This window comes from Labrus mixtus, chromosome 23, assembly GCF_963584025.1.
Source record: "Labrus mixtus chromosome 23, fLabMix1.1, whole genome shotgun sequence".
In the NCBI taxonomy this organism is placed as follows: domain Eukaryota; kingdom Metazoa; phylum Chordata; class Actinopteri; order Labriformes; family Labridae; genus Labrus; species Labrus mixtus.
The window spans coordinates 18320674-18336416 of record NC_083634.1 but is presented as its reverse complement, the minus strand read 5'-3'; the positions used below and the strand labels follow the sequence as shown (position 1 = coordinate 18336416).

The window sequence follows — 15743 nt, the reverse complement described above, 5'->3', positions numbered from 1 at the left end:
ATCTCAATGAGCATCATGCAAGCTCAACAGTGTGTGTAACACTGCTACAATATGACACGTTAGCTGTTGTGCTGTTGCTGCAGTGTGTCTACTTTTCTACTTTCTAAAAAGGTATATTACTGGATTTTCTTTATTGCAATTTAAGGCTAAGTTCTGTTTTAAAAGTTTAGTAAGTGTTTTCACAAGCTTCAAAGTCAATTACAAGGGGTTAATAAAAGAAGGATAATTGTTTGTTATGTCCTAAAAGAAGACAACAATGTGTTTTTAGTCATTAGTTCTCCAATCAGACCAGTGGACCATTTGAACGCTGACCTGGAAAAAAGTTACAGGTCATGTGGTCCAAAATTCATTCATTAGCCACTAATTTAAAATGTGCAATTGCAGATTTTAGGGAATAAAATAATAAATGAACCTATTATCAGAGAAGTATTAACTTTATGTCAACAGAACTGACAGTGATAAACTAGGGACCTTCCATTAACAAAAGAGTGCGGACGTTTGGGAATACTCTTACTAGCTAAGATAGCATATGGAGAAATTGAACGGAGCAAGGAGCTGGTTCGGCCAATCATGTTGAAGTGGCAGTAAAGGCCAATGTTCATGTCGAACAGGATTTTCACCAAGGAGACAAGTGTACAGCCTGAAACCAATAGTCAGTGTTGATTTTTAAATTACATTCAGCATTCACGGGCTGTAGGTAACATCCAACATCCAACATACATAATTTAACCAACTTAACTTGCAGACTTACTTTAACCCAGATCCCAAAGTAGTTTTTATAAGTAAACTTGACCAAACTGTGACCATTTTACAACAAAAACCTCAAATATGTGTGGTATGAACATGAAGGAATGAGGACATGTAACCTGCCCTTGCTTGAGGTGCTAATTAACCAAAGTGTGGTTGGTATACAAGGGTGGGAACAGTAAACCTTTGCGGCCATTGGAGGACAATTTGGTTTACTCTCAACCTGGCAAACCAGATGTTCCCTTACTCGGGTCTTTAATATATGAACAATGAACAAACCCATTTGTTACGGCTTACAAACCACATAATGTAAAAGGAAACTTAAGGTGGAACACCAAAAGACGGATCATAACCTAAAGTTAAAAAAAAAAAAAATCGTTTTACACCAAATTCTCAGTTTAAAACAAACTTTTTCCATTTGAGGTTTGGGCAAACCAGTGACTGTTAATATAAAAATGAAAAACTAAGGACCTGTTTGATGGGTGATTTTGACAATTCCTTAGGAAGAAATTAGACTTCTCATTTGGTAAGCACCTGCTATGAGAGAACACATTTCTGGCTCTTTATATTCATAGTTGCATTTAACACCCTGGGCACTTAGGTATACTGTCCATTTTTGCAGTGTTAAAAATAATTGATTACAAAGTGCCTGACTGCTGCTTGCAGAAACAGCTGGATCAGCCGGTTAGCGAAAAATGAGCAGAAGTGAGGAGTCAGCAAGAGTCTGAAGACATGGGAGCTATACGCAATGAAGAAGGAGAAAAAGAAGTGTGAGAATGAGGAGGAGAGAAAGTGAGGTGGAAACAGATGAGGTGACTGAGGAGGAGATGGCAAAAAGAGGGGACAAAGATGTAGTTGAAACTTGAAGGAAGCAGGTGAAGAGAAAGAAGAGAGGATTAATTAAATAAATTCAGAGGAAGGGGGATTAAAGAGAAGCATGAAATACGGAAGGAATTGAAACAAGAGGGAAAGTTTCATGAAAGAACATGAAGAAGGTCAAAAGAGGATAAACCGCAAAGACGAAGAACTGAGGAGAGAAAGTGCAGATTAATAAGAGATGAAAAGACTGAGAAATAACAAGAAGGAGGTTCTCAGTCTGAGGACAGAGCAAAAATGATTAGGAGGAAGTTTATGTCAAAAAAAGGAAGAGGAGAAAACTGCAGAAGAAGATGTAGGCGGAGAAGAAACACGGAGCTATAGGAAGGAAAGACGAGGCAGTTAAGGAAGAAATATCGGAGGGAGAGAGGTTCAGATGAAACCAAAAAGAGAAGACAAAGTGGGTGTAGAAAAAGAAGAAGCGGAGGAAATCAGAGAAAATAACACCAGCGGTAACCGGGGAGGAGATGTTGGCAGTGGCCTCTGAAGTTGGCCGTTTAGAAGATGGAAGCTTTCGTGTTTCTGCAGCAAAAGTTGTGTTTTAGTAGGCTGGGAAATCCCCCTTTCTCTGTTTCAAGAAACTCTTAACATAAAGCTTTATCAATGTCTGATAAATGATTTAAAAAGGCAGAAACATCAAGAGGGAATTGTTTGTGTTTCCATGTGGCTGCTGAATATCCTCCGGCAGCGAAATCTTCTTTTAAGCCCCATTCTTTATTTTTAAAAAAAGGAGTTCACCATTTTGGGGAATCTTATTAATTTTCTTGCCAACTGAGACGGGAAGACTAATACCAGCCTCATGTCAGTGTGTAGAGGAACAGAGCTGGATCCAACAAGGGGGAATTAGTTTAGACTGAAACGAGGGGGGGGGGGGGGGGGGGGGGGGGAACTGGGAAAATACGCCCACCAGCACCCCTACAGCGTGCTAATTAACACATCGCATCCTGGTTGTTTTATCAAGTCTGCAAAAATTTGAAGCTGTGTTTGTGCAGTGAGGTACATGCAGTAATTAATTGATGCAGATTTTAGAGTGTTTTGCAAAATATGATACTATTCTTTCGCAGGGGAACAGAAAAGATGTAAATTCCTAGTCACTTTTCAAGTCCTCTGTTTTTTTTTTCAAAATAAAAACAGACATACGTGAGGGGGCTTAACCGGGGCTAGACAGATTTGTGATGAGGGTATAGCGCCCCCTAGCCCCAGTGTAGCTCCATACTTGACTGTAAAATATTTAATTATTGCCAAGTATTGAACTTTTTTAGAAGGTTATTTCTCAAGATGTGCACGTTTAGTCGCCTAAACAATCAAACGTCACCCTAGCTAGTCAGCACCAGAATTAATAGTCGGTTAAACAAATTGTTAATATTTTGGCCCTTCGATGCCGGTTGTTGTGCTCAAACTGCAACAAAGTCGCCCGTCTCTAGCCGGGGCTGTAGCCATCGATTGGCTGAAGCTGCATTTAATGAGCCTGCTCTCTATGCTCTACAACCCAGATGTAAACAAGCACAGTGAATGGACAGCATCTTGTAGTAGCAGTGCAGGTTTGCAGTATTTTGATCTAGAAAAAGGACATATACTTGTAAAACACTCTGCAAACCAAATTACATTGTTTACCTCTAAAAAATTTAAATTAAAATGTGCTCAATTTGGACTGTTTTCTGAGTCTTTTCTTAAATAGACGGCTGGGAACATTCCTAGTTATTTCCATTTTAAGCCACTTTAAATTTCAACTTAAGCAGGAAAAAGCAGAGTAACAAATCACTCTGCAAATAAAGCACTGTTGCATTTTGTATAAACCTAAGCATAAGTATACAAGTAGGGATTAGTTCCCTTGTGATCTGCTATTACATTTGGAATCAGAAATAGAATCAGTGTTAGTGCTGAGTACAATTTCCGTAAATCAAACTTATGTTGGTGAATTTGTGTAAAAAATAAACAGTAAAAAGAGAATTGGAAAAAAGAGCGAGTATAGCATGTCAAAGTGATTCATAGGAAAAAGACTATGAATAACATATATATATATATTTGCAATATCACTGGCAGTTAAATGACAGAGCAGACCATGCTGCTAACATGCACCAAATGTTATGATCAAATCATATAAACCTGACCGTTTTGTTTGTTTGTATCTCAACATCATTGTAAATGAGGAAAGCCTCAATGATTTTCGAGGATTAAATAAAGGTTTGAAATGAAATGAAAATATAACATACTGAAATACGACTATCAAATGCTTGGCTAGTTTTGATTCAGAAAAATGTAGGACTTTTACATTTTGGTACTGCAAATTTTACTCACATTTAAAGATCAGGTAACTTCCTCCACCAGTGTCAGGTTTCTACTCAGCTTCTTGAAGAATCACCCAGATAAAACAATAAAGCGAAATAAACTGTTCCAGTTAAAAGTCAAAAGTTTGGAAACAAACAATCTGCAGATGTGTTCACTGAGTCCTCAAAGCAGCGCACTAAAGCAGAAGCAGAAGGAAGGTAAACAGTTGTAGATCCATGCTTCAGATAACAGCCGGTTGTGCTGAGTGCAGCTCGGATACATGACTGCAGGGTGGGAAAACCAGGGAGGGAGGGGGAGGAGGGAGGCTATTGGTGTGCGGGGTGTAAAGGTATGCCGGTCACTCCCACTGATGCAGAAACACAAACACACACACACACACACACAGAGCAGTTTAGCACGACCTACCCCACCCCCTTCCTGTGTCCAGACAAGCTAGCCGAGCACTCATGCATCACTAACCTGTTTATTGTGTGTGTTTGTGCGTAGGTGTGCATGTCCATCATTCTTTTAGGTGTTTGTGTGAATGTGTTGGAAGTGCAAAAATGTGTGTGTATACCTCTGCTGTACCCACAAATCTGGTCAAATGTGCACTCTAAATGTCACCCCAAAATAACTGAAGCCCGTGTGCATCATAGTGCATCGCTGTGTGTTTTTGTGTGTACAGTGCACCATCCACAGATAAACCCACCCGTCCTTGACAATATGCGCCCCAGTCGTGTCAAATTTGGGTCACCCTTTCTTCCCCTGCATGAAGACGAAAGTAGGGGGGAGACAGAAGTTAACAATACCCCTCTTTCACCCCTCTCACAGCGCTTGTTTGTCTGTGTACATTACGTGCACGACGCCTCGGATGCATGAATGTGTGTTTGTGTGTGTGTGAGTGCACACAAATGTCTTTGTCCTTGTGATTTAACACGCACAATTGGTCAATCCATTAATGGAAAAAGGAGGCTGGTGTTTGTAAGAATGTGTGTACTTGATGGTTGTGACCTAGAAGGACAGATCTGGGCGGTTTGCGGCCTAGTTTATGTTGGTCATTAGAAACCGCAAGGAGGGTCCTGATCCAATTATGCGGCTCCGTTTGTCAGGACAAAGTTGAGTTGTTATTCTTGTCAGTCATTTAAAAGTAATTTGCAGACGACTACATGATGTTCGTATCATACATTTTATGGAATAAAGATTTCTCATTTCTAAATTGAGTTTTTTGCATTCAGGTAATTCAAGGCTGAGGAACCGCAGACATCTCTTTGTTACTACTAAACCTTGCATCTTCATATCATTCCCTGAGTGGTTTAGCTTAGAGGTAGAACCCAGAGCTTACTTCTTCTACTTTATGTTTTATCACGTCATGATTCAATACTTTGAGTCACATCCTGTTTCTGTGGCTTCTGTCCTTGAAAATCCATCATGTCTCAGTTCTATTACCTTCAAGCTCCAATGCAATTTAAATATATAATATTTGATCTATTTAGCTAGGATAGATTTGCTATGTTAATGTTTCAAGGTTTGCATGTTATACCTCTAATATTTTAGACTATGAGCCCAAAGTGACGTCTTTGGCAAACCAACAGTCAGAAACCAGAAGACTAATAAACTGCTTTTAATGATTAAAGCAACACATCCACATATTTAGAAGCTGGAGAAGAAAATTGAGATATGTGTTTCAAAAAAGACCAAAGCAAATCATTTTTTTAAATGGATTTGATTCAACTTAACAAACGTTCAGCACTGGTCAAAATAACGCCTGGTACAATCAACCCAGCTTGATTTGCCACCTGAAATTCATTCTTACTTCCCAACCTAAAAGATACTTGAGAGACTTGTTAGACTGTTCTTTCCACTTGGCCAAACAATCAGAGGGAGGAAATGTCACTGCACAACGTCTAAAGCTTTCTTCAAGGACACCCTGACCAAACTTGTCATGTCTCTCCTTCCCATCACGAGCGTCAAGTTTTTAGAACCTCTAAACAGATTATAGGAGGCGACATTTCCGTTATGACTGTGCTCCTCTTACCTGCAGGCTGCTGTCACCTCAGCTCAGTGTTTGATCATTTGAGCTTCATCTGAGATTGTGGCAGGTTAGCTTAAATGCAAATGTCCTGAGATCATAGCATTTAAGAGTATCTCACTTCAGCCCGTATTTGAAACACTTCTCTAAAAAGACCCCCCAAAGGAAAGAAAGAAGACAGACGAGTTTGTCTTGTCTGATTCTCCGGGATGTCGCTCCAAATAAAAACTTGACAGAGAAGAATAAAATGGGAAAAGAAACAGAGAGTGACAGTTCAGCCAAACTGTCTTTACTTCCAGGAGAGCGAAAAGACGATATTTTGTGGTTCAAGCCCAAACAGACGAGCATATTATGAAGGTCAGTCAGTTATAACAGTTCAAACAATGTATAAATCCTCCTAAAAGGGCTCCCTTCACTGTCAAAGGCACTGCTGCGGGCTGGATTCAGTACGACAACAAGGACCCGTTTGAGCTCTGTGTTCATGAGCCAACTTGGGCCAGAAATGCTAAATGCCTGCCTGAATTAAATGCTGTTTTACAAATTTGCATTTGCATTAAAATAATTGTGAAAAGCATTTAAATTGACGTGTTCACTATTCCTCCAGCGGCAGCCCGTCTGGGTCTTAAAATTCCTTTTAAATTAAAATGAGCAGGAATCAATACGTTTTGGTGATTCAGGTCTTAAAATCACAATAAAACCCGCAGAGTGTTATTCGATTCGCTTTCCTGTAAAAGCGAAACGCTATAAAGGACTTGCTGCATATTTTGACTGGCGTCTTAGCCAATAGCGCTGAAGTGCGTTAAGCCCCCCCACTGGTCAAATTTCCAACAAAATGGGAATTTAAAATCCAAAACGCAGGGAAACCGTAGAAAAGATTAACTCGGTTGGCAAGCATGTGTTGCTAATCAAGTAGCTAGACATTTAACATTTATCAGGAAATATGTTAACATTTTCCCATCCTACCCATCTGTCCGACCCACCCTACTTAAATGATGTTTGCAATGTATGCTTCTTGATGATCCCAATGAAGGCCACAAGCCGAAACACGTTGGTCTAATAAAGTTGTTCTCTAAAATACAAGTATTATTGGAACTTTTCACCACTTTAAGACTTTCATTCAAAACTTTTCATTGATGTTTATGGTCTTGGTCTTGACTCAGTTGATCCCTAAATGTCTTGGTTTTGTCTCGGTCTCTGAGCACTCCGGTCTCGGGTGTGTCTTGGTCTTGGTTAGTGTGGTCTTGAATACCATGCACCTTGGAAGTTGGTGAAGATGTGCCAGAAAACCCTCATCAGCTATTACAGTTTCCCGCCCCACCTTAATTATTAGTTATTTAAACATGCCAGTTTGATCACCAAAAACAATGTTTGAGTGCTATAAACCATCAAAACAAAGCTAAGTATTATGATGACTGTGTTAAATCAGGGTCAACAATTAGATCCATTTTTAATTTCCCAAAACCAACCAACATAAAAGTCTCTTGATTGGGAAGCAATCCAAAGCAAGCTGCCAGTTTCCCAGCCATTCACTATGACATAAGTTATGTAAACTCCAATAAAGTTTGACAAAAGGCCCAATAAATGGGAAGTTTAATCCATTCAATTACATTAGAAGAGAAAAAAATCACAATTAACAGAAAGTACTAAAACAGCAGAATTATAAAGTCGACTTTTTACAGATGCACTTATTTTTATTGCTATATGTGTATTGAAAGTGAGTGAAATAAGTCGAGTTTTGAGGAGGTGGTAACGGATGGTGTTTTGAGCATTGGTGTTAAATTACGGTAAAGTACTGTATGTGCAAACAGTCTGACTTTAACGGATGACGGTAGCTGAGCTTCCAATATAAAGTTCACAAGTTAATGTGAAGGAATAATATAATATGTTTCTGTTGATTGATGGAGTGAAAAATAAAAATATACAACATGCAAATGAAGCTGCAGCAAATCCTGCCAGATAACACAGTAAATGTGTCTGCAGAGCAGGAGGAACCTTCATTAATATGCAGGCTGGAGCCAGCCAGGAGCATTAGGAAGTAAGTGAGGTGCAAATCTTCCTATTGTAAATCTGCCTTTTCTCATCCATGTATCTGCCAACAATGGAGAACCAAACTGAGCTACCAATGGGAAGAACCTTACTCTTTTAGTATTTGAAAACTGAAGACGTTTGACGAAAAAAAGGTTGAGATGCCTATGTTTTAAAAATTGAGGATGTTCTGAGCTTTTTCTAGAACATTAATAAAAAAAAATGTGATAACTGAAATCAATTTTGGAAAAACTATTCAATGTAATGAGCGGTGGAAGACGTGGCAGTATCTCAGTCTATAGGGACTTGGGTTGGGAACCGGATGGTCAACGGTTCAAGTCCCGGTGCAGACCAAAAAATAGGGTAGTTGGTCTGGCAGCTGGAGAGGTTCCAGGTCACTTCTCCAGCACTGCAGAGGTGCCCTTGGGCAAGGCACCAAAACCCTTAAGCCAACACTCTGTCGAGTTAAATTTAACCATCTTGCCTGACAGTACAGATGGGGGGGGATCACTTCGTCCCCACATTACAACTCTGCGACATTCAGATTGAAGGCGAAACGTCACAGGGACGTGAATATACCCTGAATTGGGCTTTTGTTGAAAGGCAGCCATCGCCGACAGCTTCACTGTTGCCACTGCAGCTTAAAATGTATTCCCTTGATGAGTCTACCGCTCAATGTCGACATATTCAGACAAGTTGAGTACAGAAACAATGAGGTAGTTTTGCTAGGGAATCAAATATAATGTTCCTGGGCCAGTGGTTACCATGGTGAGGTCATGGTGATCTTGAAAGCTACTGGAGCCCAATTTGATGCCAACCCCTGAATAACCATTATTTTCCCAGGTATTCAAGAGCAGGAAAAAAGAGACGAGGTCTTTGATTGTCTTTAAACTATTAAAACATTTCTTTGCCCTGAAAACACCAATTTTCTTCCTGCCAACATTTTTTGGAGTTGGAGTTTTTTGGAGCAAAGAGAAACAACATATTTGGTAATTTAGTGTTGAAGGACTTGTTGATTGAAAGGGTCAAAACTACAGGGAGACCAATTATAATTGAAGACTTACAGATTACAGCAAACCTGCTCATTACAGAAAATGTCACTCATTAGGAGCCTAATCAGGAATCAGGGAAGCTGACAAACACAGTCCATCATCGAAAAAACTTTGTATGCTAATCAGTCCATGGTGGGAACTGTGGCTGGATTTCAGTGTTGCCCACTTAGCAGCAAAAGTGCAACAAATCACACGGATCTCACTGCGGGCCGGGGCGGGTAGGGTGGGTTGGGTGGGGGGGTTGAATCTCAGCAGAAAACGCAGCAGATCCGTCTAACAGCGAGCACGACAGCCGGCTTCATAAATATGGAGGACAGAGTGTGAGGAGAGGAGGGTATGAATATTTAACCGCGCTGAGGCCAGAGGAGACCGATGCTGGAGAGGATGGACACAGAGAGAGAGACGGTACAGCTGGGTGCTGTTATATAACACACACACATACACACAGCGGGAATGGACACTGGTTTTTGAAGTGAAAACACACACACAACCACACACACACACACACAAAGTGGCAAAAAACGAACAGAGATGACAGGAAAGATGAATGGACGCACAAAACACACACTCGTCGCTTTTTTGTCCGCCCACGGCCGCATTCATTTGTCTTATTTTTAACAAACACAAGATGCCAGCATGTCTGAGACAATAACTGGCTTAATACTCACACAAAAAAATCTCTCTCACACACACACACACACACACACACACACATAAAAAAAATAAAGACGTGGCAGTGTGGAAGAGGAGAAAGATGTAGGAGGTTACTGACTGTATACTGTAAAAGCTAAAGTCTAACACCATTTACACAAAGAGGTAAGACAGAGTGCGGAAAGAAAACTACCAATACATTTATAACGTTAAAGATAACACATCTCTACATCCAACACCAACTTTACTTTGTCGTCATTTTTGATCAACAAGTGGTGTTGACAGAGGGATTATGAATGAAGGAAACGTCTGGTTATGCACTAAGGGTTTATTTTGGGGATTTTTATACTGGATAGAGTCAGAAATCGGGGAGAGAGAGAGTGGGGAATGACTTGCGGGAAAGGAGCCACAGGTCGGATTCGAACCTGGGCCGCCCGCTTAGAGGACTATAGCCTCCGCCAGAGGCGCTGCTTGTCAACAGGTAACTGCGTAGGGCCCCACACCAGAAAGTGGGCCCCTGATGGCCGACAAACTTTAAACCAAAGCAGTGGCCCAAAATGTGCAAATTTTGCAATGACAGTAGGAGACCTCCCTAATGGGGGCCCCGTCTGACAGCACTCACTCTCGTTGCCCTGCAAAGCATTGCGAGCATTGTTGCTGTGAAAACCAAAGTTTGCCAGTGAAAGTCAACAAAGAAAAATGCAGATTAATTATCTGTCTATACTGGAGGAGAGAAAACAGAAACTGAAAGAAAGAGGAAGAGGAGTAAGCGTCGGGACATTGGAGGGCATGATGGTGATGAACGCCGGTTGTAGGGCTCCCAATTATTTCCTGCCCGGGGCCCCGGCAGACTCTAGAATCGCCACTGGCCTCCGCACATGGGGTGCATGCACTAACCACTAGGCTACCAGCGCCCCCCTTATATCTCATATTTTTAACAAATCCCAAGAAAAGACCAAAAGCAGATAAAGATAAATTCATCACCACTGCTTCCTTGTGTTTCCTGATATAGCATTTCAGTTTCTCTTTCAAAACACTCCCTCAGACAGAAACTCTCTTTTATGTCCAGAGATGATACAAAAAAAAAAAAAAAAAGCACAGAAATATCTGCACTACATCCATAAAATAAGCCTGTGGATGATTCATGATTTCTTTAAATACTGAAGCAGACAGACCGCTTGTGAAGGCTTCCCGTGCATAATGCCGCGGAGAGCCATAAAGTAGAATACAGACGTCTACTTTTTTCATCGCCGTTCTCAGCAAGGACAGTGCAGAAAGTGAGAGTCTGATCACGTATCAGTCTGCTGTCACTGATTGGTTTACGATAAGTCATCTTTTTTAGAGTTCAGACATCTGGATAGTTTTGCTGTATGTCTGCAGAGCATCATGTCAGGAGGAAGACAAGAGAACAATCCGCACACTGTTCATTCGCTTTGTTTCGAAGTTTAGATTTTCTTTTTTCCCATCCGTCCCTTTTCTGAAATATCGCCCATCAAGTAAACAGTCGCTCTAACAGCTTACAGAGTGCTGCAGAGTCGTTTTCACATTGGACTGCTGAACATTTCTAGAGGTTGTCAGGAGGACCGTCGTTCACACATGCACCTCACAGAGGGACGCCATCAATGTCAGACAAGAGAGGGGGCTGGAGGGTAAAAAGACTGGCTTGGAAGTAGCAGACGAAGTAACAGAGTCCGCTTTACGTTTCCTAGTCGAAAAGAAACGAGGAAATGTTTACATTTAAAATCAGATTTTTTCTTTCTTTAAAATGACTAAAAACAACGAATAGATCATCAAAATAGTTTACAGTGTATCACATAATATTACGGGGCGGCTGTGGCTCAGTTGGTAGAGACGGTTGAGGGTTCGATCCCCACCTCCTGCAGCTACATGTCCGATATGTCCTCGGGCAAGACACTTAACCTAAAAGTTGCTCCCACTGCTTTGTCAGCGGTGTATGAATGGGATTAGCTACTTTACACAGCAGCCTCTACCGCCAGTGTGTGAATGTGGAGGCGTGACCTGCGGTGTTAAAAACGCCTTGAGGAGTCAGAAGACTAGAAAAGCGCTGCACAAGCTCAAGTCCACTCACCATTTACCAAAGTTGAACTAATTGATTAGTTGATTTAATCAAAGCAGCCCTTTACTATTTTCTAATTAAATCCAGCATGTACTCATACTGTTAACATTCGCTCGCGCCGCTCGCAATGTTATTACTAACCACAGCGCTGATTGCGTATTGATCCACAGCTGGAAATAGACCCTAACAAATCAACTACCTCTGTTTGAATGTTGTTTATTTGCAACAACTTCAACAACCTCCAAGATCAATACAATGTGAGTAATGTAGAACCATGACATGTAGTGCCTCATGTCGATCAACCCTTCATTCATACCCTCAGGTGTTTGTTCAAAGTTGCCATTCAAACATTCAACAGCCCCCCCCCCCCCCCCCCCCCCCCCCCCCCGGATGCCCCCATCCCCCTCCTCTTTCATTCAGCTTAAAAAAAATTGTGATCGTTTCATAAGAGGAGTCCGGCAAAGGGCGAGACAGCATGAGTCACAGAGAGAGAGAAGAAGCAGAGAAACAGTATCACCTGAAAACATAGGAAACCCCAGATCCCTTGAGTGTTAATTTACACACACACACACAAACACACACACACACACACACACACACAAGAGACGCTCAGGATGACAGGGTTCCACATTAGACAAGAAAAACAAGGCAGAGTTACAACCTCTGAATGAAATGTAAACACGTCTTTGAACACCCCTTTTCTACACATGCACGTTGCAGGAATCTAAACCCACACACACACACACACACGCACACACACACACACACACACACACACACACACACACACACTGTGTATCAACAATGCTCATCCTGCAAAATACGCACACAAAATGACAAATACTACCTGAAATAACAACGCTGCAAGGTGAATCAAACACCCACTATCAGCGGTGTTCCTTTGAGCTTACACGCACGCACACACACACACACACACACACACACACACACCCTCAGTAAAATATAAACAGCGAATAGCGAGGGGAAATTAAACACACACTCTGTCACACAGCATATCTGCATACTAATAAACACACACTTCTCAGGCGGCTGACACACACCCATATCAGCGCAGTCCTCTTGCCACACGCATGTAAACACTTTTCCTGCCGCCTCCGCTTCTGCGTCCACGCCTCTCCCACCCACTCAAAACACACACACACACACACACACACACACACACACACACACACACACCACACACTGTCGCCCACACACACACACACACACACGTTCTCTCCATCCATCCACTACCTCTCCATCCTCTCCGCCCTTACCTTGCAGCAGGCTCTGGAGGTTGAGCTGCGCCTGCTGGTGCAGCTCCTCGACACACTCCGGCCTGCTCCACGAGCCGAACACGTTCACGCTCTGTTGCCATGGAGACCTGAAGTGGGCCGCGCCGCTGCCGTAGCCGCCTCCTCCTCCTCCTCCTCCACCGCCGCCACTGATGCTGCTGCTGTGGTTGCCGTCGCCGTGGCTGCTGCTGCTGCTGCTGCCGCCGCGCCTGCCGCTCTCCGCCTCTAGACCACTGGTGGCTGAAAAAAAGAGAGGGAGGAGATGTGAGAGGAAGTGATGGATGGAGGGAGAGAGAGAGAGAGAGAGGAGGGAGGAGAGAGAGAGTGAAATAAGATTATTGAGAGCGCGGCGGAGAGGAAAAGGAGGAGAGGAAAGAAGAAAGAGAAGGGAGGAGATGAAAGAAGGAATAAAAGGAGGGACAAAAGGGGAGTAAATGGAAAAAGAAAGAGGAAGAACATTGGAATAAAAGGAAGAGGAAATAGGGGATGAGGACAGCAGAAAGAGAGAGGGGAATATCACATCAATAAAAATGTATGAATTTGCATAACTAATACCGAGAGACACAGATTACATAACGGAGTGTGTTGTCAGGGAGAACAAGGACGGAGGAGGGAAGGATGGAAGGAGGGAGGGAATAGAGGGTGGAAAAAAAGAAACGGGGATTAGGCAGAAAACGAGGGAGAGAAGAGATTTGGAAGGGACACAGAGAGAGGGAGCGCTTAATTAGGAGAGGGAGGAAGATAGGGAGGGAGGGAAGGAGGGATTAGGGCAGAGAAAAAAGACAAATTGTGATTGTAGTATTAGGGAGAGAAGGAGGAACAAGAAAAGTAGGGAAGGGGCAAAAAAAAGAAGGAGACGTCTGCCCCTCTCACAATCAAATCTCAAACACAAACAGACAATCAAAACAAATCAGCCCGAGCGATCGTAAATGGCCATTCAGCGTCGACATGAATGAGGCGTTGCTTTGAGTCAGCGGTGATGAAATCATTTGACACATCAAGCAGCTGATAACACACGACTTGCTCACGCAGGAAATCCCAAATGTGACAGCCGTCGCTTCGATCGCAGATACTGAAATCAGTGTCGTTTATTAGCTCTGATGGTCACACGGATACACAAATGTCAAGCGGAATACTGTCACCAAATTTGGTGTGGAAAAAAATGCGCAATTCTGCACAGTCACTGTTTACGTCCCACAAAGTTGATGAGCATATTGGGTTGACCCAGCTGCATGGATTTAAAGCATTAAAAAAATGGCTTAGAGTTGTAATTACGTGTCCATTAGCATTAGCATATTTATATTTCTCTTTGCAGGTGCTAGAAGCAGTTACAGCAACTCCTTGTTTTTCTGTGTATGAATGTTCTTTGGTGGGACTTGTCTGTTGGACAGTAACGGTGCTGTGAAAAAGAATTTCCCCTCGGGGACAATAAAGTCTAAAGTCTAAAGTCAAACAAGCCAGGGTTTCTTTCTCAACAATCATTCCTGCAACATCTGTACATGGCAGCTACAGAAGGGTCATTCATGGTAAATGTTTGATACTTGATTAAGTTGTCCGTGCAACAGCTTCACCGAGGACCAGAAGACTTAAACAGAGTAAATTAGTGTTCTGTGTCCCGTCTGAAAACAATGAGTCAATATTACTCAGCAATACGATATATTGTACAATCATTATTGTTCACAATCCTGAATCATATTTGGCATATCAAATCAAGAAGCATTCTGGTTTGTCAACTATCTGTCAGCCAGATTAAAACATGTGCAAATGGAAGGATTCACCTCTTTCTTTTAAGAGATCACAAAGGGCGTTCCCCAAGGTTCGATTTTAGGACCCTTTTTATTTTCCGTTTACATATATCAATAACCCTGTGTGAATATTTGTCCAAATGCCATGTATCATTTTTATGCAGATGACACCATCATCTATTGTTGTTCGCAATCATTCAATGTTGTCCAGGCTCGTCTGCAGGAACTGAAATTGTTCCAAAACAGCGAGAAAACAAAGCTTGTGGTGTTTTCTCATTCAAGTGAGTAACCACTGAATGTCCCATTGATTTTTAACTTCCCAAGCAAATTAAATCGAGCATGTCAGAAGCTACAAGTACTTGGGTTTTCTTATCGATTGTGAGCTGTCTTTCAAAGCACATTTCACAAAATTGGCCTCCAAACTTAAGGTGAAGTTAGGATTTTATTTTAGGAATAAATTCTGCTTTTCCCTGAGAGCAAGGGAATTTATTGAGTCGTCAAACTTTATTCCTTTGTTGGATTATGAAGATGTGCTGTATAAGGGTGCTTCGGCCAAATGTTAACAGTCCGGGTACGTTGGTGCCTAACAGAACTGCGACCTGGATAATTGCCATGAAGAAGACTGTTACCTGACTATAAAGACAAAGGTTACCTGACTTCATTCTTTTTGGTGTATTGTGTATTGTGTGGGGAGTCACTTTAAATTAACCAATTCTGTCGTTAAGGCATGAGGTCAAAGTCGGTTCTGGGTCAGGGACAGGATATGACCTCATGGCATCAAATTATATGTAAAAGTTACACAGCTATCCCCGTTACAGCCCGAAACATTAAACACTAACAGCATATCATAAACTGCACACTGCCTCCTGCATTGGCAAAGAATAATGGAACTAGATAAACTGTGTCCTTGATGATGGCCCAAAAGTGAACATAATCTGTGGGACGACCTGAAAGGAACTTTATTTATACGACTCAATT

The 15743-nt window shown here is 41.9% G+C and overlaps 1 protein-coding gene across 3 annotated transcripts in view; it reads right to left on the bottom strand.

Moving 5' to 3' along the window:
- nhsl2 (NHS-like 2) overlaps positions 1–15743 on the bottom strand; it is a 124899-nt gene that overhangs the window by 25571 nt on the left and 83585 nt on the right. For all 3 annotated transcript variants that reach the window (XM_061031679.1, XM_061031680.1, XM_061031681.1), the window contains exon 2: positions 13003–13260. In XM_061031679.1, coding sequence (XP_060887662.1) covers positions 13003–13260 — 258 coding nt within the window. The remainder of the gene's footprint in view (positions 1–13002; positions 13261–15743) is intronic.